This window comes from Oreochromis aureus, linkage group 5 (genome assembly GCF_013358895.1).
Source record: "Oreochromis aureus strain Israel breed Guangdong linkage group 5, ZZ_aureus, whole genome shotgun sequence".
In the NCBI taxonomy this organism is placed as follows: Eukaryota; Metazoa; Chordata; class Actinopteri; order Cichliformes; family Cichlidae; genus Oreochromis; species Oreochromis aureus.
Genome location: NC_052946.1, coordinates 18,448,158 through 18,472,828, shown reverse-complemented (window position 1 = coordinate 18,472,828; position 24,671 = coordinate 18,448,158). Strand labels below are relative to the sequence as shown.

The following is a 24,671-nucleotide window of genomic DNA, read 5'->3' as shown; positions in this document are numbered from 1 at the left end:
GTCTGCTTCTTCCTTAGAAAATGAAACACTTCTACAACTTGTGGCATTACTTTTTGTCGAATAAATCGGAGATGTAGGAATTTTGCAAGCGCGTTTGGGCAGCTGCTTTCTAACAGCGCTGACAATAAACAAGCCACGCAAATTAAACTCAGTTTATAAGATGTGAATCACGAGATAAGTACTTGATTCTCTTAAGAGGAGACTTATTTTTTCCTGCTGTGAAAGAATGTCACCCCACCCACACATCCATCCATCCATCCATCTTTGTGAAAATTGCTGGGGTGATGGGATAGGTTCATTTTCCATAATTACATCATTATTTAACCCCATGGAGACCCCATTCAGTGGAAATTAGTTTAGGGGCAAGAAAAGCAACTAAATGGCTGTCTGTTATCAGACAGGGAAACAATTACGAAGTAGCTGAGTTGACTTAAGCACTGAACTTTTTTTTCTAAAAAAAGAAAAAAAAATACTAGTGCAAATCAAGTCTCAAGAACGTAAGTACTTCTCACAATATAAACAAAATATTTGGTCCAAGTAAGGTAGCAGAAGTCAAGCATTTAATTTAATTTTAGTAAACATGTTGTACTGCTTCTTAAATACAACTCTACTCCAATCAGTCAACACTGAGAGCGCCTGCCTTCGTTTGTGCACAACTGTTTCACCAAAACAGCTACAGAGGTAAGTGTGTAGGTAGGTGAGCGACACATAAACGCAGTATTTAAACCCAAACTTTTTTCCATTTAATTCCTGGAAAAACACCACAGATATAAATACAGTGGTCATGCTTTGTGTAAAACAATAGAGTTTTATTAAAATACATCCACTTTTTTTTAACCCACAATTAAATCCTGAAACATTCATAACATTTTTTTATATAAAACTCACAGATTCACACACGCTCATGACACATGTGAGGTCCTTTGAAAGAAAACGTTGTTCCCCGGCTTTCCCATACTCAGTAACTGTCCCTCAGTTTGTAGTGGAAACAGATGTTTTCTTTGAGTCAGGTGTAACAGTTTTACGTCTAATTTAAGTGCGCTTCTTTCTGAATCGAGGCAGCAGCTGAGTGCTCACAAACTGAACAAGCTTAGTCTCTGTGAGAAGAACAGCTACGAGCACACCAAGCAGACATATTGCCCCCACGCCGATATGGACGAGCCTCAGAAGGAAGCCGCTGTCACAGCAGAAAAAAGCCTGGAGAAAAGAAAAGAAAAGAGATGCTCCAGTTAGGATCACAGACTTCTACAGAACAACAATAATAATAATAATAATAAGTATATTTACTAAAAGTGCAGCTCAAAAGTTCCAGTTTCGAGAAAAAAACAAACCTCAGAAACTGCTGTGACAACTCCACTGACGCCTAACGCCAGCAGTATGGGAGGGGAGGGCAACAGGCCTCGCAGAGGTTTCCACCGACTCAACTGGAAGTACTGGTGTATGTAAAGCAGGCTGTGTAAGATACGGAGGCCCATATTGAGGCAGTTTGCTAGTATGAAGCCAACACTGCCAGCCCACCCTGTCAGTACGTATGACAGGAAGAGGAAGGAGACAGACAGAGCCAGCATGATAAAGTTGTACCTGAGAACATAAAGTCAGTGTTAAATGACAGTTCACATGCTATAAAATAACTGTGTGTGTATATACGTGTGTGTGTGTTTCTGCATTCTCACTTGTCAACCTCTTCTTGGCTCATGACAGCAAAAACAAAGCACTCTGTTACACCATTCACAGCAAGCAGGAGGACATAGCAGCTGTAGCATTGCAGCAAACTGGGCCCTAAAAAATAAAGAAATTGATTTTACAAATACCCAGCATAGCAAAATTTCATATACTGGTGTCTCCTGTCACCGGATTCTAGCTCACATACCTGACCCACTACTAAGCAGAGAGCCGCCATAAATATCCAGAGCCAGGTGAGAGTATGCATAACCAAACACTGTGATAATCAGACCAATCACCAGCACCAGTTTCAGCAGGCACTCCAGGACCTCTGCGACAATGGCAACTTCTTCCTGTAACAAAAACCAGCAAAAAGAGATCAAATCAACAATTCCAGCATAGCCGCTCACAAACATTTGTTTGAGATAACGTCCACAGTTCAGACCTGTTTCTGACTTTTGACATCGCGCCCTCTCTCCAGCACTTTGGCAAAGAATATGTAGAAGCTTTCTTCAATTGGCAAGAAGATGAAGCGCGCCACCATGGAGCCCAGATTGTTGACGATATCATAAACACCCTGGTCTCCAAAGCTGAGGACGTTCAAAAAGGTCATGACGTATCGCTCACCCTCGGTCAGGATCTGCTTCAGGAAGGACTGCTTGAAGAAGCTCCAAGTGAGCCGCGCTAGATTCCTGTCGACTAACGGCTTTAAACACAGAAAAAGGTTAAGAATGTCCGCCGTGAATAGTAACCAAAATATAATTAATTAATAATCACAAATAATCTGATTTTTAGAACATTTTCTGCTTGACTGTCTCTAATTTACCTAAAAACATTATAGTACAAAGCTTGGATATAAATCATGATTGCTGTGAAATTTTTAGCTTTATATGCTAAATACTTTGCTAGATTTTTTAATGGCCTATCCACCCCCTTTCAGGCCTGTTTTTTTCTGAGGCATCTAAGGCAGTGTAACCCAAACCTAACCTTAACGCCAGAACTTCCACAGGCAAGCAGGGATCAGGTAATCAGCATGCTGACTGCTGCAATGAAGGCTGCTGTCTATGATTTTGTAATATACATGAAAATGATACATTGTTGCATTTATTTTAAACCTAATCTGAATGATCAGATTCCTCCAGGGTAGTGTGCATGCCTTAAAAGTTGGTCTTAAAAATGAAAGCTTTTCATATATTCAACAAAATAATTTTCCTACTTATTATTACAGTGCAATGTGGAAACCCCAGAGTTTTCTTCTATTCGGGTTAGACTGTCTGCTGTGTCTGCTATTGTTTTTCTGGTACAAATTGTCATATTTGCTCTACCAGCGTGAAAGTTGAATAGTAATGCCATTTTCTTAATTTTTGTGACTAGGAATTTCATAAATCAGAAAATTTTCAGATTTATGAAAAGATATATATATATATATATATATATATATATATATATATATATATATATATATATATATATATATATGGAGGAGAGAGAGAGAGAGAGAGAGAGAGAGAGAGAGAGAGAGAGAGAGAGAGAGAAATGATTTTATATTCAGTGCTAATATTTCACAGCAATCATTACATACATCCAAACTTTGTACCATAAATTTAGCATGCAAATTTGGAGATGGTCGAGCAGAAGGCACACAGTGATTTGAGATGGAATGACTCAGTATGACTTTGATGGGATCAGTGATGAGTAATGCATAATGCCGTGCGAGGTCAAGTACCTCTCCATACTGTCTGCGGGGCAGCAAATCTTTAACACGGCGCAGTGGGAAACTATTTCTCGCTGCCTCTTTGGAACCCAGGAAATGAATGAAGTAAACAGCGTAACATAGCCCCAGGATCCCTGTGTACACCAACTAGAAAAAGTGAACACAGCACAAAGTCATGAAAAGTTCAAACAAATATCTGCAGAAATAAAGTAGATATAAAGGCTTCAGCTGATTTCTTACATGAGCAGCAGAGAAGATGTAAAGGCCCCATTCACGGGAAAACACCACCAGCACCACAGTTATGCTGCACTTTGCGATCATTGCTAAGCTTTCAGCCACCACTTTCAATCGGACAAACATGTGAGCTTGAGCCAAGACCCACAAGGGTTCCGCCAGGAGCTCCTGCACCCCTGATAAGGCAAACAGCACCACAGCAGGACTGTAGTAAGGGACGGTGTGAGCATCTGGGACCTCCAGGAGCCAAAGCCACACACATGACAGCAGTACTGCCCATAACACACCAAGGGGTACCCTGAAAAATTAGAAATAACATGTGAGCATCAAAAACTGAAAATCAAAATGCCCATTTTACCATCTAATCAACTCACGTCATCCATAGGAGATTGATAACTGTTCTCCAGCTGTGGTTTTTACCCGATTGCCCGCTCAGACAGGCCCTCCGGAAAGCCTCTCTGGACAAAAACACTAATGTGGAATACAGCAGTGTAAGCCTGCATAATAAAGACACACATAAGGACACATGTTACAGCAGCTGGAGCCCGAAAACCATTGTGCTGTTTTCCTGCAAACTTTACCTGACATTGACAACCCCAATCAGCTCTTTGGACACAAACCGCAGCGTAAAGGCATTCAGGAGAAAGGTGAGCACACGGAACATTACCTGAGGATATGAAAACGGACAAATAAATGAATAAATAAATAAAAAAATACTGCAAATGCTCAACGTACATCCACTACTCTGTTTATTTACCTGTAGCAACACATTATAGGACGCTAGAGTGGACACACTCTCCAGTATGTCCTGAGAGCTCATTTTGAACTTCCTTTGGCTCTGTGAAAACTGTATTCAGGTGTGTAGTTTACCAGGTGTCCGCTGCTTTCTACGAAGAAGAATCATAATGCTGCCATAGTGTGGAAACTCTTATCTCGACCGCATTATAAACCGATGGCACCAGACATTATTCCAGTAGAACAACTATGAGCTGTCAGTTGTGCCCGGCAGTTAAAGCGGTGGATCGTACACCAATACTTCCGTACACATTTTACGCAAGCGCATTACGTGGTGACGTCACGCAACATTGCATTCACCCTAGTGCCACTAGATAGCGTAATAATGCTTAGGAAAAATCTATAGATGAAATCAAAATTAATGCTTAGGAATTTATTATGTCCTACAGGTCCACGTGGACCACATCTTTGAAAAATGCATTTCTGGTTAATATCTCTAAATTCGACTTTCTGACTCAAATCTGGGTTGTTGTTGTTTTAGTGGCAGAAACAAGCATCCATAGGGTCTCAATATAGTCACTATATAAACCCATATATGCATTTCTGATAATAAATAAATAAATAAATAAATAAATAATAATTTAAAAGTTACGGGAAGATATGTCTAATATTTCCTGTCCAAATAAAAAGATTTCTTTACAAATAGAAAAAAAAGATATTTTGTCTACTGATACTGATTCTTGTGTTGGTTTGTTTATGAATCAAATTTAATCAAAGGATAATGTTTGTTTGTTTTTTCGATGATCAAATCCAAAACGCTTTTAAGTAAAAATGCTTTAAAATTTAAATTAAATATATATAAAGATTAAACTCAGAATGGATATCCACAAAGGCAAACACCCAACTTGTTTTTGACCCATGAATTCTTTCAATAATAAGGCTGCCTTGCTTTAGATCGCCTCCAATCCAGCTCCTGAAAGTCAATTTATTTAAAACCTTTTCTATTAAGTGCACTTCAAAATCACATAAAAGGGGCACAGACTTGGGAGTTGATGTTTTTTTTAATCATATGGGAAATATGGAGACAGTAAAAAAAAGTACATCCTTTGCAAACCAATATACATGTTAACAACAATATACATAAATATTATATACAGCTTTTAAGTGGCTCACCGATTAGTCATTTAACTACTCTTTTTGTACCCCTGGCTGCACTCATTGCACCTCCATCCACAAAACAGGACTTTTTTCTACAGCTGAAAACAGCTGTAGCGTTAAATTTTGATCATTACATGGCACCGTTTAGTCAACTTTACAACCACATGTTCTTCTCAGTCAAAGGCAAGAAGTCAGATGTTTGAAATTATAACATTGAATATTTAAGCCACAATGCTAAGATGGATGGGTTTTTCTTGGTCTCAAATCTCTAAACATGCAGTCACCTCATTCACAAATACGATCTATATCTGAAGCATGAAGTAAAATTAGTTCCTGTAGCCTTTTTCCTCCATTTCATATTTTCTATCCCCAGTGGAGCTGATTTTCAACATGAAAGGGAAACATGATGGCAGCAGATGGTAGCAATGACGTCAAGTGGAATGTAAGGATTTTTCAGACTCCCACTCCCACAGTATATTATTACTCACACAGGTCTTCACAACCTATACAAATAATAAGCATGCACATAAATGAAACATCCATATATATATATACAGTACACAGGCCCGTTTGTTGTTCGATACGTACCCAAGAATAGTTTGTGCTTAAAATAGGGTGAAACAAATACTGATTGTGAAACAGCTTGCTCATCTGCAAGCAGGTGAACTGTTCCATAAACATGAGGAGAGTAACATGAGTCTGACATGTATGACATCATTTTTCTAAAAGATGCTCCATCTTGGGGTTCATGAATGAAAACCCAGCAAATGCCGACTGGTCCATGGAATCTATGAAGTTCTTATCGCTGTAGGAAAGACGCGCCTTCTCGCTGAGGAACTCCCGGTCAAAGTTGCTGCAGTCATTCGGTGCTTTCTGGAAGTTTCCACAAACAAATCTCAGCAAAATGTAATCATAGCACAAGAGCCACAATTTTTAAATCCTCAGTGACATGTGTGTGACGTACCACTTTGGGTTTGAAGGGGGGCTCAACCTCTCTCATCTCCAACGCCTGCCAGTTAATGCTCTTGAAAAAGGGGTGTAATCGGATATTACCCACAATTCCTATCCTGCGAGTTGGGTCTCTCTCAAACAACTGCAGGGAAGGGAGGTCAGAAAGGTTGCATAAGGAATATATGTGATCATGTGTCAAACACAAAGGCTTTTCAGTTAAATGGACTGGTTATTATGGTTCTCAGACCATAGCAGCCAGGAACTGAACGACTAACCTTCCGTTTGGTATATGACCTGCTCGACATCCAGAGCTACAGCTAGAGATATTAGGTTTAAATAAATGGTTAAATATTATTAACTGCAGAGTTGCAGAATTCTCTCAGCCTTCTTTCAAACAAGAAATCAGCAAATGAATTTCTATCATTAAAAATGTTTAAATGTAAAAGTGTGCCCTAAGAATTAAGCCACACTTACATGTGTAAGACTGTCATTACATGAGATAACTAAAGATGTCAAAGTTCCAGCAGCACGTGTAGAATAAAGAACAGATTCACTACAGTCATACTGATGACCCTGATGCATTGGTCAAGTAAACTGTTCTTGATACTACGCGTTTAGCTGGAGTAGTGAACTCTCATGGTTATCTCATACAATCAAAGTCTTATAGCAACTTCACTAAACATCTATGTTACAATGTTTTAGCATTTAGTTTTCCATCCTTTAGTGTGCAGAACTGTCTTCTGAACTTTAACAGGTGTGCTTAATGTTCCCTCCACTCAAGAGCATCAACAAGCTAACTTTTTTACCATCATTTCCTACTCCATAGACAATCTAAGTTATTCAGGTCAGGACTCTGGGATGTCTTATAACTGGCAGAGTAACTGCAGGTGTACTAGACCATATTAACAATGGATGTGACAATTAGAACTTGTCCAAATACTTTTTGTTAATATTTGGAGGGCTTTTGGATGTTCCCTCAAAAGAGAGGCAGATTTCATTTCACTAAATTCAGGCAGGCCACAAACGCAAGTCTTGGAACAATCCTGGCAGATTAGCTGATCTCAGTATTAGCCCACACCAGCAGAGGACTAAGCTCAGTTACCCTAAAACCCTTTCAAATGGCTATTTCATATAGGGTATGAAATGTAAGCTGCTTTTTCTTGCCCACTGTTTCTGTGCATCTGCAAGCTGCTTTGAAACCCACCCCAGCTTCTTCTTTTCATGTTTTTGACTTGTTCAATGTCCAGTCTGTTGTCAGTGATACAAATACTAGTTTACCTAATAGTTTGTGAAATAACCACATCAAACTCACTTGGATGAGTGACGAAACATTTCTCCCACTGAAAATGCTACTTCCAGATGAACAGAGTCAACTTTTTGGGACTCATGGACATTTACTGTCTGAACGCTTTTTGGGGCTATTATATTTAGTATTAAAGATATGATACAAACCCGCTCGAGCAGGTCTTTCGACTCCTTGCTGATCCATCGGGGATAATGGGGAGTGTCCATGCGAATGGACTCAAACAGCTCATCCTCATCATCTCCATGAAAAGGTGACTGACCAATCAGCATCTCATACAGCAACACCCCAAATGACCACCAGTCAACTGAGAATGAGTACTTCTGTCCCAGCAGGATCTGAAGTTAAACAGAAAATTATAAATAACAATTAAACCAGACAGGAATTTAAAAGCTTTGGTTTTAACTCCAGATTTGTTTATTTCAGCACAAGAGAGAATTTTGAAAGAAGACTGCACCTCTGGAGCGATGTAATCAGGAGTGCCGCAGAAAGTTGTGGCGCGATTGTCGCCAAATACATTCTCCTTGCACATGCCAAAGTCAGCAATCTTTATGTGCCCGTCGCAGTCCAACATCACATTGTCTAACTTAAGATCCCTGAAAATGAATAAAAAGTAGCACCAAGTTAGGATATAAACATGAGCTATTGTGATGATAATGGTTTAGAAAACTATTTTGTGTTTGTCAGAACAGAATTTACCACATAATTAAGACCTTACAATAAAAGGTTATGCTTTAAATAAACTTTTAAGGGGATTAATGTTTGATTACAGATGAATTTGCCCTTTGGACTGTGAGATTTTTACATACTACTATTCACTACACAAAGCAGCAGTTTTGCAAAATGCATGCAGTAATTATACGCATTTCTTTAAGGATATTTAATTTTCACTATAATTATAGTTGATTTCAGTTAATTTCACTATAATAAAAAAACAAAATTATGCAGAGATATGAAAGGTCTTTGTGCAATCGAGTGGTCTACTGTTTCTGTGTTCATTTACTAGAAATTTTGTAATAATTATCTTAGTTTTGTGTGGTCCTGAAATGTCAGGAGTCTGGTTTTCTCAGTGTAACAAATAAACACGTTTACATTTTCCTCTTCCTAAAATCTTTTTTTATTTTAAATCACATTTTTGGACTACATCCAAGTCCACAGTTTTCATAACAGCCCTTGCTCAATGCATGCCACACAGTAATAATTAAACTTTCAGGGGAAAAAAAAGTGTCGAAAATGCGTGGGATTACCTAACTTAACAAGTTTGGAGACTTTGCAAGTTCATTTTGTCATTAAACTTCCAACTGTAATCATTGGCGCATTAAAAAAACAACAAAATAATTTAAAGAAAACTGATTTTTAAGTGTATTTTATATTCATGTGAAATTCGTATTCTGTGCTCTGACCTGTAGATGATGCCTTTGGAATGTAAAAACTGAAGACCACAAATGATCTCGGCAGAGTAGAACCTGGCAAGACAAAGGAGTCAGAGACAGAAATATCAGACACTCATCTCTGATGGAAAGCTGCAGGCCTGCGCTGGAGCTATCTCAGTACATAGCTGGCAGCTTAACACTGGTGTAACTGCAGACTCATTTCAGTGTACACCTGAATTATTGAAGAGGACATTTGTATGGAGTAGGAGACAGGTGAATAACACTCTCATAATGTGAAACCCAAGAGCTGCTGCGAGCCGAATGATTAGCCTATCGCTGACCTGCTTCTCTTGTCATCTGTGTCGAGTGAAACAACCAAGTCCGGAGAGCACACAAAGCTGTCTCTCCAACCCAGTTCCTGCGCAGTGACACTAAATGACCTGCTGAACAGGACTGAATAGACTGTCAATATCTCTCACTTAAAATCATTAGAAATGCAGTTCTCATAGAATAGGAGTCAGACAGTGCAGGCATATGTACAAGAACGTCTCAACCTGGATCATGAAGAACAAAACAAAAACACACAGTTGTAAGAGGACACCTCGATATGCATGCAAGCTGAAGGAAAGTTGAAATGATGCATGAAACTAGTCTATGTCAGGTTAGCAGCAGCCTTTGTGGTGGCAACGAGCTTAGCTGAGACTCTGCAGTTCAGTCAGTGCCAAAGGAAAAATGTTGCATAACCAGATCCAGCACATGCCTTATATTCTGTGACAGCCTGTGCAGCAATATACAACACTACAGTTTAGACACACTAATCTTGTGTGTCATCAAAGCTCAGTACCAAGTTTACAGAAATTATTCTATTGTAAAGAAGTCACCAGAAGATTATGTATATTGCAGGTACTAGACGACTTCCTGACTGGCATGGTGGTGGAAGTGCTGGTTGATGGAAGAATACTGCTTTGTCTTTTTCACAACAATAACGAGCATCCCTACAGAAATCAGAGGAAACGCCACAGGAGGAACAGATAGATAAGAAAATGACAGAAAGGAGGGGATCAAAGCCGTCTCACCTCTATCAGTGCAGGACATTATGTTAATCGGCATGAGATGGACAAGGTAATGAGCCTAATGAGTGTGCAGTTACGTTTTATAGAGACATAGCTACAGGGTATATTTCAGATCCCTTGATTACCATCAACTGCTTTCAGACAGTTCGGGTGAACAGGAATAAATCCAAGCGTAATAAATAAAGATGTGGATGATTTGCCACTTTTATTAACAACAGATGGTGCCACCCTTGTCACATTACTGTGAAGGAACGCTTCTGCAGCCCACATATTTAACATGGGGCTACTTCCACACTATATACCCACAGACTTTTCACATGCCAGCTTGGCTGTTGTTTACATCGCGCTCTCCAGCAAACTGGCAACTCCGTATGACATCATCCACGCTTGCATTGAAACTACAGACTATGCATCCCAGTGATTTCTTGCCGTCCTGTGTTGTGTTGGGCTTGTGGGATTTTACAACTCGCTAGTATTAGAGCTGTTACAAAATAATTTCCCTGCAGAGAATATTAACCTTCTTATTTTAATTCATCCATGCTCATTTTTTAACACTTTAAACTTGTATAAATGCCTCATCTACAAGCATCCTATTTGTGTGTGTGTGTTTAAACAACCACTCTGCTCCTGCATGGCTATAACAGGCAATGTTATAGTCATGGTGGAGGTATGCTGTTTGTCAGCAAGATAGGCAAAACTACCAAAGTGAACTTTAATGAATTAGTTTGATAAAGTAACGAGGTAAGAAAGGAGAACCGATAAAATTTGGTGTGTATCACCAAAATTGCAAAATTGGTAAATTACTTTTGTGCATTTTCTGTGTTTTCTAGTTTGCAAACATCTGCACCACATAAAGCAACAGCTCATAGCATGAGCTTGCTGCTGTTACTGACATTACCATTCAGCCTTCAAAAACAATGCATGCTTAACACCACAGACTGTAAGCATACATTTAAATTAAAGCAAATTTGTTTAATTAATTTACTGCTTTGTTGGGATTGACTTAAATTCAGTCTTATGAACTACAGAATTTGTGTTGTCTTGCTGTGGCATGTTTGTTTTAAGCATTAACATAAAAAAAGATGCAAACACATAAAGGAATGAATTGTAGGGTAATAAAATAGCCCACTCTCTCTCTCACTCACTGAGGATTAATTACCCAGAGTGAATACAGTCACCGAGTGAGGAGAATTCTAGAGGATGCCAACAAAGGATCAGGTGTCAGTGTTTGCAAAGTACAAAATTACTCCTGTCATCTCAAAGGTACTGGACACAGCCGCTGATTTAACTACAGGAGATGTAAGATCAGTGACGAAGCACAACAGTTAGAAAGCAGAACATGAAGCACTTTTAGTGGTTTATAAGAAAAAATTATAGCAAATGCATTCAGTCTTAAAAAACGACTGTACACTCTTTGTATTTTTCTGCTACATACAGCCAAATTCTGTCAAAAGTCTTCAGCCAAAACATTATTCTACAAAAGATTTCTGCTTTCAGTGCGTGAGATTTATAACCGACTAAAAAGCAAGAATTCCATCAGTTCTAATCATCACATAACATGATCATTACTCTCATATTAATCTCTCTGAATCCTTAGCATTTGCTAAGAAATGTCAGCAGGTGTAATTTAATAAAAGTAAAAGTTTAGTTGGCAGTCGAGGTGCCACCAAATTTTGGATTCATAACGCTTTATTTCACCAGCTTGCGATTGTTTTTCTCTGGAGAGATTCCCATAGTGTGATGAGAAGTGGGTGGTAGTAACTGATATCTCCCCATACACAAACATTAAGAGCTGTTCACTCCTTACAAGGCCTGTCTTCTAAAGAACAGGAGCTAATAGATGCCAGCATTGCCCCAGTCCTTCAGACTTTATACATCATATAAAAGAAAACAAGACGCAGGCTAAAAAAGTGACAAGGAGACAATAAACATATGCTCATCTTTACAAGTATCTTCTGTAAGTGTGAGTCTCTGGGCAGCAAGACAAGCACGTGAGCACTGAGTAAGGATGGCAGGCATTGTGTTTCCACTGAGTAACATACAGTATGTCACGATGGCTGTGTGACAGGTGGAACTCACGTGGCTCTGTAGAGCTCAAAGCGCCCTTTTTCCTGAATGTGAAACATCAAGTCACCTCCATTCAGATACTCCATCACAAAGAACAGATGCTCCTAAAGAAACATTTCATTTTTTACTATTAAAGGCACAGCGATGTACTGTCATGTAACTACTGATGCAGAAGAAAATACAGTCATTAATGACATGGAGGGGAAGTACCTTGGTCTGAAAGGTGGAGTAAAGGTGTGTGAGGAAGGGGTTTTCCCAGGCTAAAGCCAAGACTCTTTTCTCTACCATCGTGCACTCCACATCATCATCCATAAGCACTACATCTTTCTTCAGAGCCTTCACAGCAAAATACTCTCCACGCCCCTTCAGCTCTGCCAGCAGGACCTACGAAAAGAAAGAAGAGAAGAAAAGAAAGAAGAGAAGAGAAGAGAAGAAGAGAAGTAAAGTATTTTAATTCGCTGGTTGATGAAACACCCCCAGTCTATGTAATAATTTCTATAAGAGAACTACAGCCTCCATTGTAATGATGACAGCTGATAAGTGTTGACTTGAGTGTTGTTGGTTCACTTATTTGTATTCTCTCTTTTTCTCTCTAATTTTTAAGACAGCAGTCTCACAGTTTGCTTCACACTGACGTCATTGCTCCGTACCTTGCCAAAACTGCCTTTTCCTAAGACTTTGTGGAAGATGAAGTTGTCCATGTTGATCTTGGTTAAGTGGGTAAGACGAGACGGTGCCCGTGGGATGGAACCTTCCCAAAGTTTGCCGTATGTCGACCCATCTAATGGACAAATACATTACCACACACAGAAATGACATATTTACACAATTATCTCAAACCTTTGCATATTTTCTGCAGTTTTTATTTGCATAGCATTTGCTATCAGTACAGAACTTTAACTTTCTGCTTGAATGGTTGGAGGAAAAAGCACCAACAAATAAAGGCTCACTCACCATTGATCTCAAGTCCAGCAAGTTTATTCACTTCGTCATAGATTCCAATATCGGGGAGATTAGGCAGATTTGGATCTGAACGGCGAGTGGATGATTTCTGATGGAAAAAAGGAAGAAAAATAAACACGTAAACAAAAAACAAACATGAAGAACTCAAAAAACTGTTTCCTAACAATGGTCGACTAACAGCTGTGGTACATTTGAGTCAAAAACTTGTTTGATTCTTCTCTCTTTAACTGTCTTCAAAACTAAATAGATTTTGGGTTGAACGACAGGCCTGTAAAGACAGAACAGAATGAGTCAGGCGTTTACCACAGAAGGGCAGAAGCTGCAGGAAAATTAGGTCAACACACACCAGTAATTTTGAGTTTCACATTCAAGTGAAACAAATAAGATAGTCAACCTTTTTTGCTAGTTAGTTATTATTAATCAGCTTGTTATCTAGGCTTACAGGTTTTCCACTTCAGGTAAGAACCCTGAAGTGGAAAGTTTGGGTAAACAAAGAAAGTTGATAACTGTCATCATGACACCCATTATCTCTAAAACCAGTTTTAGGTTTTGTTGAACCAGCGAACACAAGCATCTCTGTGTACTAGCAACATTTGCAAGCTAAGTGCCTAGATTTGATTTCAGATCTATTTGAATCTTCTCTATCCTTTCAAAACAAACATTTACACATTATGATAAATAATGTAAATACTTTGATAATTTAAATAGTATTTCATTTCTTAAATGATCATAAAATATAGAGATGTAGTTATAAGGCTTAAGTATTCATTTTATTCAGAAAGTTTATAAAGTTACAAAGAAATTTGCTGCTAATATGTTTAGTAATATTTCTGGACAACATCCAAATAAGTTGCACCAAACAGAAAACAGAACAGCAACAATCAGTTTTTAAAGTAATCTTCTGCATAAATGTTATCAAGTGCTTATCTACATTTGTTAGTCATCATCATTCTGAGTCACAAAATCTCCAAGAGCAAAGTTGCGATAGTAGAATGAGACCTGAGTCACACTTCTTTCTCATTGTAATGTCATGCATCTTGATGTTGACCAAAAGACACAATCCACTGAATGACTTACTGAACTCACCTGACTGACTTGTGTGAGGGCTTCGGCTAGTAGTTTCTGATTGATACCACAAAGGTTGGCTACTTTGTCCTGACACTTGTGATGGACATTCATGGCGCAGTCTGCAAAGAGAAAAAACAAGTCTGCACTGAAAAAAATTATTCTTGGCCCCCATAAATATGAAGCAATAATTTTGAGTAAAATAAAAATGAAATATATAAAACTGAAGGGTTATTTATTAAAATAATCATTAAGGAAAATATGCTTAGGATAAACTAAATGTATTTCAATACGGTAAATTTCATTTAACCAGATCCATTAAATTTAATGTTTTACATTGTACTATGTAAAAAAATACACAGAAAATTTACTTTTAATTAAGTTACTTAAAGTCAGCATTTTAGGCGTAAATATTTTTTTAGTCTGTAGAGTAGAGAAGCACACTTTACACTCCTGTAACCATCCAGTCAATCATGTCTCTGCTGTACCTTCACACTTCAGGCCTTGCTTGACCAGACCCCATAGAAGGCTTCCACAGTGGTCACAGAAGGTGGGACTCATGTAGTTGTTGATCTTGAAACGATGCGGCATGTCGATTTTAAATCGCTCCTTCTGGAACTTTGGGCACAGAGAAGATTCATCATTGCTATGTATGACCAAAGGACTCAAGCTCACAGGCCTCTAACATCTAGCTTTCCTGCACACCTTCCTCATCCTTTTTTTCTCCACTTGTCTTCTTCTTCCCTCTCTAACTTCAATGTGTCAAAAGTCACTACAGCACTGTGTAAAAAAAGTTTTCAGAGATTACTACTTATGGGCCAGATCTGTCCCTGCTAGTCGAATTTAAAGTATTTCCCTAAGACCACACCCTATCTGTTATTCCCACAATGTGTGGGGGTGCAGTGCTCATTCCTGTCTCTGCTATCTAGGTTAGCTGGACTTTGATTATCCCCTAATATTGATGGACATTGAAAGATGCTTCACTGGAAGTGGAAACTAACAGGTATGTGCCTTTGTGTTAAACCCTGACCCAACTATACGCTTTAATTTCATAAACCAACCATTGTTGATTTGCTAAGGAGGAATACATCAAAATCGTAAATCACAGAGGAAAAAAAGCCCACACTAAACTGACTATTGAGCACTAATTGGGACACATATGGGGAACACTAACAGTACATGGTGTACAGAAGAAATGTCTGTTACATACCACAGTATCCCGACTGTTGGCAGCAGTACCGGTACATCTGCCGATGATTTTGTCTATACATTTCTTGTGGATGGCTGCATTACATTCTGAGAAAAAGAAAAGATATAGCAGATTAATACTTTAGTTTATAAGCTGTACACACACATGCTTTCATAAACATGAAGCAGTGATTTTGAATAAAATTCAGGGAAAATATGTCAAATCAAATTTATTTATATAATTAATCTTGCACGAAAATGGTAGTCCACTACATTTCTTTTGACCAGACTCCTTTAAATCTATCATTTTACCTTGTAAAAAAAATTACATGGATATATTTTAGCAATCAGCATTTTTTTGAGTGTATAACGGTAAAAGAAATGAATATATACCTATGAATAAGTAGACATTTTTTATGTTTAACATCTCAGCCATTCTCACTCCCGAGGTGTAATATACTGACGATTTGTCAAGTCCCGAGACGTTCCTGAGGAACGTGAAAGGTGACCTAACACGTTCTTATGCTACGCGCCTGGTTATAGGTGAATTCCAGTAGAATGACACTCCCGTTGTAATACACATTACAGCCATGTATTCCAGCCCTAACCATAAACTTATCCCTAACCTTAACCAGCACTTTAATGACATTAGATAGTGTTTTCTAAAGCAATTTAAGTAAAACGGACGTACATGTGTAGATTCATTTCAAACGGTTCTCATGTTTTCTCATGTTTCCTCATTTTTCCAATCTCATAATATAGGGACCTGTTGGGTGCCGGAAGCATAATATACCAACGATTTGTCACCTAGCGTAAAATGTAACGCTTTGGGAGTGAGAACGTGTTGAACATCTATGTTGCTGTTTTAGCTATAACACAATGTATTGATATTTTTTTAATGAAGCACACTTACGTCTGCATTTATAGCCTTGCTTGTTGAGTCCCCTGTGTGAGACAAAGACAGGCTTTGTGAATGATTTCCCAGTTTATCACTCAAAAGCAATAAGGAACAGGTACAGTATTGCAGACACTTCCTAACTTGTAAATTCTATCTTAACTGTGTGGTAACTATGGTGATTAAGTCTCATTAAGGTTAAAACACTTCATAGGAACAGGCCCTGATTTGCTACTCTACCTAAGAATATTAAAGTAAATAACACAAGTAGCATAACCTCCCAAAAGCATAAGTCTCCTACCTTTAGGGTAATCTTAGAGCTACACTAACAATCCCTCTTCCATCAAGTAGAGTGAGTAAGTACAGATGTGTGAGGAAAGGGTTAGTGGTAGTACTACTTATTTCTGAACTTATTTCTGAACTTGGTATGGTAAGGATGTGTGGAGCTCAGTAAGATGGAAAAGTACATAAACACAATGTTGGAGTGTATATTTATCATTTCCTAATCTGAAATAAGATAAAGTGAAGTCAGATAAGATAGGACCCCTCCTAAATTTATACTTTACTTCTGTAGAATCAATTTGGGAAAATAATGTTAGGCCTAAAATAGTACATTTCTGTAATGTGGCTTCAAAATGAAGTAGAGGATGTCATTTTGTGTATTTTTTTTTGCACAAAATTAATGAAAATGTGCTTCAAATCAGATAACTGGACAAGTCTTCAAAGGAAAACATGAGCATTTTATATATAACATCAAGAAAATGGGTCATCAAAGTCTTGGGTCATGGTCTGGCAAACAAAAATAGTTATTGAGAGGTTCTGCCAAACTATGTCAGGGGATTCTCCTCACTTTTTTTAAAATTAGAGAGCTCATATTTTCAGAAACTGTTCATGTTAAAAATGTATAAAAATAAGTCTACTAATACTAAATATCAACAGGTTCCTGAACACTATATTCTCAATATCCTGTTATTATTTTGATGAAAGTTTTAGACAGGCACTGACCAGACAAATTCTCTGCACACAGAGCAGAAAGTGGGCTGTCTGAAGAAAGTTGCAATGAACTCATGGTTCTTGATGAAGTGTATCTTGGCCTGCTTTATGGCCCCACGTCTACGGTTTAGAGTAGGAGCTTCTTCCTCCTTCACAGGCTGCTTGCTCTCTTCCAAATAAAGAGAGAAAAACAGGTCAGTCATACACAACACTGTCACAGAAAAAGAGAGGTCATGTTACAGATTTGTTACAGACTGATAGCCTTATGATTGTAGTAGGAAATCACATGTGAAAGTGTGTAAGGACCAGATTAAATTAGCAGCTGAAAACCAAGTTAGATGACTGGTGTGGGTGAGGGTGATATCCTTCTAACTGTCTTTGAAGGGGCTGCAAAACATACTTAAATAAAAAGAAGTGCATAGAAGAGAAAATAAAAAATATTTTCCATGTAATTTAATCTTACCTGCATCTGCATCCTCCAGAAAATACTGCACTGCCATCATCACTTTCCCTGAAGGATGGAGATCCACCTGAACACAAAATATAAGTTGAGTTAAACAGGATCCTGACATTTTGCTCTCGATGACAAAGGACAGTGTGTAATGACTTACCCAGAATTCAGCACGCCCGTTGGCTTTCTTGCAACGCTCAGCAAGGACAGACACACCGACAGAGACTTCAGCCAGCGGCTCCTCCGCTGTCTTCATCAGCAGTACCTCGAGCACACGACCTTCATAGATGTGTGCATCAAAAGTGGACTTCCAGGCTGGGTACATGGTGGGTTTACGCTGAACCAGGGTCTTCCCTCTTTCTGAGAAGCAGATGGGCAGATAGAGGAAGTAGAAAAAATATTTTTGGCATGTTTTCAATTTACACAAAATAAGATAACATAATTTGTATTTGTTGTTTAAGCAGAAGTAGCAACTTCTGCAAAAGACAGAAAAATGATCTCACCAGTTGTCAAGGCTTCCTTCATCTTGATAGCACAGAAGGGCGGGTCAGTTAGAGGAGGCAGGATGCCCAGGTCGTACGAGTTAAAGGCAATCCTCAAGAAAGGAGCCATGGTGACAAGTACCAGGATCGCCTGTTCTCAGACAAGGACAAACACATTTTTATTACTGTTAAAGTGCATCATCACATCGTCTCAAAATATTGCAAAATGTCAAGCAATAGTGCTAGCTTCTATCTGAGCATTTTGACCCCAAACAAAATCAAAGACAGAAGATAAGATAAGCAGTCTTTTTACTGGTATTTGAGAATTTCCTGTCACTAAGCGAGACACCTGCAATGAGCAAAATTTGCCTATGACTGCACCACAAATTTGTATTTTGCTTTCTCTCGCTGCAAGGTTTACTCTGACTCTCTTTTTTACGGTGGACTGGCTATTACTCCAAATAACTGCTTGTTGGAAGCAAGTTACACACACATTTAGTACATGACCTGAATTTTATGTCATGTATATATTTTCCATATTTTTCCTAACTGAAGAGAAAAAAAAATAATTCACTTTTTTACCTACAGATGAAATACCTGAATAACTGGATTACTTTTGCATTAGAAGTGAAATGCCAGTGGTGACACATAATGAGCGATCAATGTCCCCCTTTGTGCTGGGTGCTTGTTACCTCACGCATGATTTGCTGCTTGCATAACCTCACAAGTGTTGCAGACAGTGGCACAACCTTTCTCTATAACAACCCAAACACCACTAGTTTCAGTATGTGCAATACATTAGGTAACACCCATTAACCCCTGTTAACTGTAACACCCATGGAGTCTTTAATTATTATTTTCTTATTGCCACTGATACACATTTAAAATGTGAGCACAAAGTCACATTTGTTTGGTTCCTTATCACTATGTGTACAGTTTCTGACAGGTTGCAGCGGCAACACACGAGGTGTTTCCTAGCACTACAAAGTCAGAGCTAGTCTCAACATGTCACTGATCCAAATACAAGCATGCTGTGCTCCAAAGAAAGCCTAGCTGCTATCACAAGCCTGAAACTGTAACCGCCTACACTCAGCCTCAGAAAAGTAAGACGGAATAAAAGATGCAGGCAAGTAAAAAAGCATGCAACCATTTTCACTCACGTACTGCTGCTGGGAGCTGTGATGCCAGGGCTTTTGGGAGTTAATCAACAGCAGGCATGCTGTGTGTTTCAGGCCAATAGTGATTGATTTCCCAACCAGCTGTGAGCAGTTTCAAATTGTCCTGTCTAGTTACCTTCCCAGCATACTGTAACTGGTAAACATCCACTAGAAGCTTGTTATTCAGCTTTATGTTGTCTACTTCCTAATGTCTGCCCAAACAAACAACACAATTACTGATTTCTGTTATTATTGCTTAATAATTGTATCAAAACCCATTACGCGTTGTTCATTCACAAAGGCAATGTGTTGAAATCATTACAAAAAATAAACCCCTGAGCACTGAAACATAATTTGATGACTGTACTCTCCTCTGAACCTTTGCTTAATTTAAAGTTCAATTAAAGTTTAATTTTCTTCCACACACAAGAATACTAACATCCCTTTTACTGACTGAAATGGTAACATAATACCTGATTCTGAGAGCCTGACTGTGTTTCATCGTGGTATGAAAAAGATGTAATTACCTCCTCATAAATACTTTTGAACCGCTCATGTGATCGCACAGAACACCTAAACCATTGCTGAGGTTGACACAGGTCCTATCTAGATTTGAGTCTTGTGCATAATGAAAAACTAAACTCTGACGGTCACATTCACCGAGAATCAGTCAGTGCATCTGATTCTCTCTTTATTCTCTAAAGGATGTGGTCGATTGTCAGTTGGCTGAACGCAGATGTCACCTCACGTCTGACTCAGACAGCAGCTTGCAGCCAGATTGTCTTAATGACAAGTAAATAACCGTTCCTTCTCCCTTTTCTTCTTCTTTTCTTTACTCCGCCATCCTTGCTGTCCAGACCTGCTCACATTCCTCCTCATCCCCGGTGATATTCTGTCACTTAACGGATTCCACATAGGCAGAAATACCGACATACTGCATGCAGTTACTGGCAACCCGACTGTGTTAAGGCAGGGCCGCAGATGCTTGCAGATGTTCCAGCCTAAAGGGGCGGTGGGTATAGATCAGTAGGTCGCGATAATTCACCTGTCAGTACCTTTTGTGACCCCGTGGCGTCACCAAGTGTGACGGGGTCACGGATTCCTGTGCACTGTTTCACTGAAGCAGCTCCAGTCGCTACTCGGAAAAGTTGTCAGGGGTTATTATTTTAACCAAAACAGCTCTGTAGTGCCAGCTGCCTTGTTGACTTTTCATAGAAATGAAATTAAAATGTCTGCCTAAACTTTCACTACGCTACAACAGCTAACGCTTTCAGCGAGGAAAAAAAAACTGTAACTAGTTAGCCAGCCTTTAGCGTTACTCGCCTCACCCTCACAGTGAGGTTTTCCAAAGGATGAAAGAAGCAGACAAAGCGGTACTGTTTTTCGGTCTTTGAGCAACTTTCTGTAAAGTTTAGACGTAAAACCTACTCTACTCTACTACTAAAAAACCACTCGACTGAAGCCTGAAAATGATTGTAATGGCAGACTCACCTTGTCCTGCAAACCAGGCGGTTGTTCTCGACGAAAGTTGCTCTTTTTCTTCCTCTAGTGTTTTTTTTCTGTCTGTGATTCCGTCGATTGAGGAAGTGTGGCGCGCGCTCGCAGCGCAGAGGCTTTCTTTGCAAGCTGTGACGTTTACCTGGTATGCACACAAACACACACACACACTCACTCCCCCTCTCTCTCTTTCAGACACACACACAGACTCACACAGGGTAGTCTGTGAAGCGGTGGCGGGGCATTGTACACTTAGCTGCCCTCATTGAATTTAGGGCCGTGCCACTTACCATAATACTTTTTTTTCCTTTTATCTCCCCCCTCAGGGGTGGGAGTATTCCCTTAACACATACAAACACACGCACAGATGCAGGCAAATACACACACAGTCTATCACTTTTCAGTCACGCGTGCCACTTGGCATGTAAGCCTGTTTGAAGTTAACGGGCGTGTTCATCACAGCAGACCTGTTGATCATATATGAGGCTATATGAGTTCTAAATATGAAAAAGCGACCCAACACATTATAACTGTGCATAAAGATCCGCATTGCTGGTGAGTATGCCCTAGATTACAGCCCGGTATGTGGGGGAAGAGTCTTTTTTTTTTTTTTTTCCACGTGAAGTGTTTGTGTGGCAGGGGGTGGGGTCACGTGGCTGGGACTGTAGGCTGCGGGGGTAGTTTTGAGGTTTGCGCTAGGTTTTGCTGGTGAGGAGGTGGCAGATTTGGCTCCGGCACCAAGAAGGATCTTTTCTTGTTCTAAACAGGCACTCCAGATTATCCACATTCTTTATTTGTTTCATGCCTGTGTTCACCCCCACACATGCACACATAGATCCAAATAATTGTATGTCAGCACAAGTAAGGGGGGGGTTAAGCCCAACTTGGTATTCATCGTCATCTGATTAGAGGCAGCTATAGAACATACTGGCTGATTGAGGACCTAATTCCTCCAGGATGAGTCATAGTTCAATGACTGGGAGCAATAAGTAATTGCTGCTCTGTGTAAAAAAAAAAAAAAAAAACCTGGACAGGAGCATGCTGGCAGGGCACAGGTGTGCCGGTGTCCCCCCTCACTTCTCTGTGGATTTACATAACAAGCAGATTCTGACTCATGGTAGACACAGGAAGTCTGCAGCAGAGACTAGGTGTGTGCACTGAAGACTTCAATACTCACGGACTCTTCTGACTCTGACTGAGGCACCCTCAAAGCTCAAGAAACCCTGTTATCCTGTTCTTCTTCCAGTACACGCATGCACACATACACACACTGATAATCCACCAGTGGGATTCATAGGCTGGAGAACAGGCGGATGTTAAATTGAGCCTGCAGAGATGGAAGAGAGCCTGATCATCTACATAGAAACTCCTTATGCATGCAGATGATGCATATGGTTATGTGGCTCTGTGGGCTAGGAGGCTAAGGAAGAGGCTTGGTCATTTGAAGCTGAGGTTGCGTTCATCGGTTTTAGTGTATACTAAATTGTGAGTTTATTATTTAAATGTTTATTATGGTCAACTACAGGTGTAAGACTTTTTTTTAAATGATTTTTGGGGTCAGGTTTTTCAAATCCGCTTCTTTTGTTGTTGTAAATAGAGGATCCATTTGAATTTTAAATTTAGAAAATATTATTTTCTCTATTTTTTTTAAAATTTAGAAAATCAAATGTAAAAGAAACACATCATAAGTGCTGATTTAAGCAGCATAGCATCAGTTATAAAATAGGAAGAAAAAATGTGAGGGTGCCTGACAGCTGCAGATAAAGATTGTGTGTGATGAATCAGTTTTGTGCATAATGCTAGAAAGACACAGCAGCATCTCCTGATTGCTCTGTGGAAAGGACATTTAGAGCATTTCCATTTACAAGCATTAGGATAAACAGATCGTTTCCCATGTTTAAAGGATATGTGCGTAACATCACCTTTCTTGCTGTTGTGGTGGAAACTCCACCACAGTTTCCACCACAACTTGACGTTGTGAATTAACACAGTTAATGTTGTTAAATCTGTACAAAAACAAAGTGGAAAAGCAGCACTTCATCGTTTTTATGGAGGCTATGTAGAATAAAGCAGCGACTGCTTGAACTCTCTGTTGGTTGCAATTTTCTCCAGGTTACAAACTGTCTGTTACAGAGATGTCAGATTCATCACACCCAAATTTCATCAGCTGGGTTGGACCAGTACATCTGCTCTCTGAGACATCTTAATATCAGAAAAATAAGTGAAATTTGACCTATGTCTCAGTTTTTCTGCATGATGCAGATATGGTACTTTAGTAAATGAAAGAAATCTGCCAGCACTACTCTTTGGGCTTAAATTTTAAGAAATAAAATTACTCATTGCTCAGCCATTTACATAGTAGATAGTGAAAAACAAGATTTTTTTCTGTCACTGGCATTTAATTGTTTGGAAAATTGTTGTAATATTTATTTAAAAAAATACAAATAAAAGCACAAATTCAGTTCAGTGGAGTGTTGGCCCAGTCCTATTTGGGACTGGGCCACCAGGCTTATGTTTGATTCCCATGGTCTTCTAAATAAACTCCGAACAAACTACAACTTGATGTTTTTACACCTGAAGTGTAGTGCAAAAATAAAATAGAGCCTTCACGTCTGGATGAAGGACATGAGGGTAAAATATAGTGATGTTTGTTGACACGGTTATCTTTTCACTTCTGCATTTTCAACTAGAAATAAGATTCTTGTTAGTGAGCTCCATAGATTTTAAAGGCATTATTTGCTTGCTTTGAAAATCTATCTGTTCCCCAGTCATCACACTCTTTAACCTATCTGGCTTTTCCTTATTTTTATTAATTAAAATGCTTCAAATAAAAAACTTTTTTAAATGATCCAATTTAAATGGAAAGTCCTGAGTGTGATATCAATCTTCTAAATAACTCTCATTAACACAGCTCTAAAGCCTGGTCACCAAAAACATAGCTTTTTTTCTAAGTGTTTGGAGTTTGCAAAAGCCTCCCCTGAGATGTCATATCTCAAAGCCTTTTTATTGTTGGCTGCTGGTTCTGCTGACATATGTTTAATTATCTCTTTCTAAATGCTTTTGACACACTGATCACCAGAGAACAGAAGGCACAATGCAGACTACGCGTTTAGGCAGCAGGAATAATGTATCGGAGGTGCAGAGTGTGCCGAAGGCTGTGTGTTTCTCTCTGGTTTGTCCTTTTGAGGGAAAGCGGGCTATTTAAAGCTTTAGGGGAGGTGGAATAGGTGTAACATTGACTTGGCAGTGTAGGCTGCAAAGAGTTTGCAAAGTGGGACATAAGAGTGAGTCCCTCTATTCTTCCAGCCTCTCTGTATCTTTTCTTTTCTCCACTTCCTCTCCCCATCTCTGAGTGAGAACAAGAAACACAAGGTGCAAACCCAGAAATGTCAAGCCAATGTCAATGGGACGGAGTCTTTCTTTTTATTAAACATCTAGCTCTTGCGTAATAAACTCTTTTCCTTTCCCCTGAGGCAATGCTGCCCACACAGCGCTATGAAAGATGAGAAGCTATCCTGTTGTAGCTCACGACATCAACACAAACGCTGCATTCCCTTCTCAGACAAAGACTGGCGGTCCGAGCGTGTCAGTGTGAGTTTGTCGTTAAATAAAGTCGAGTGTGTGCTGTTGGTGCGTTGTGAGTAAAAAGCCACAGGTAAGGAAGCTCACCTCAGAATAGATTTCAGGCGGCTCCGTAGCATCAGTTGTTA

The 24,671-nt window shown here is 39.2% G+C and overlaps 2 protein-coding genes across 2 annotated transcripts; both read right to left on the bottom strand.

Annotated features, from left to right (window-relative positions):
* Window positions 1-720: 720 nt before the first annotated feature.
* rft1 (RFT1 homolog) lies at window positions 721-4,681 on the bottom strand. The gene is made up of 10 exons (XM_031757091.2): window positions 4,368-4,681; window positions 4,192-4,277; window positions 3,985-4,107; window positions 3,617-3,908; window positions 3,389-3,523; window positions 2,108-2,368; window positions 1,871-2,015; window positions 1,674-1,779; window positions 1,332-1,581; window positions 721-1,197 (listed from the first exon to the last, which is right to left on the bottom strand). Exons 1-10 carry the CDS (start codon window positions 4,428-4,430, stop codon window positions 1,033-1,035), a joined length of 1,626 nt encoding a protein of 541 aa, XP_031612951.2. The 5' UTR covers window positions 4,431-4,681; the 3' UTR covers window positions 721-1,032.
* Window positions 4,682-5,387: 706 nt separating this feature from the next.
* prkcda (protein kinase C, delta a) lies at window positions 5,388-21,220 on the bottom strand. Its single transcript, XM_031757089.2, has 18 exons — window positions 20,956-21,220; window positions 18,329-18,458; window positions 17,986-18,185; window positions 17,838-17,904; window positions 17,387-17,543; window positions 16,400-16,431; window positions 15,509-15,594; window positions 14,787-14,916; window positions 14,320-14,420; window positions 13,225-13,321; window positions 12,921-13,051; window positions 12,481-12,654; window positions 12,283-12,374; window positions 9,161-9,223; window positions 8,215-8,353; window positions 7,907-8,095; window positions 6,468-6,596; window positions 5,388-6,376 (listed from the first exon to the last, which is right to left on the bottom strand). The coding sequence occupies exons 2-18, from the start codon at window positions 18,435-18,437 to the stop codon at window positions 6,218-6,220; spliced, it is 2,055 nt and encodes a 684-aa protein (XP_031612949.1). The 5' UTR covers window positions 18,438-18,458; window positions 20,956-21,220; the 3' UTR covers window positions 5,388-6,217.
* Between the last annotated feature and the right edge of the window lie 3,451 nt (window positions 21,221-24,671).

Coding starts and splice junctions, on each gene's coding strand:
- rft1 (XM_031757091.2), bottom strand. CDS start 4,430: ATGAGCTCTCAGGACATACTGGAGAGTGTGTCCACTCTAGCGTCCTAT. Junction 4,108..4,191: donor ATTGGGGTTGTCAATGTCAG/GTAAAGTTTGCA, acceptor TTTATTATGCAG/GCTTACACTGCTGTATTCCA. Junction 1,582..1,673: donor AGCCAAGAAGAGGTTGACAA/GTGAGAATGCAG, acceptor TTATGTTCTCAG/GTACAACTTTATCATGCTGG.
- prkcda (XM_031757089.2), bottom strand. CDS start 18,437: ATGGCTCCTTTCTTGAGGATTGCCTTTAACTCGTACGACCTGGGCATC. Junction 17,905..17,985: donor ACGGGCGTGCTGAATTCTGG/GTAAGTCATTAC, acceptor TTTTGTGTTCAG/GTGGATCTCCATCCTTCAGG. Junction 13,322..14,319: donor CCCTCACACAAGTCAGTCAG/GTGAGTTCAGTA, acceptor TTTTTCCATCAG/AAATCATCCACTCGCCGTTC.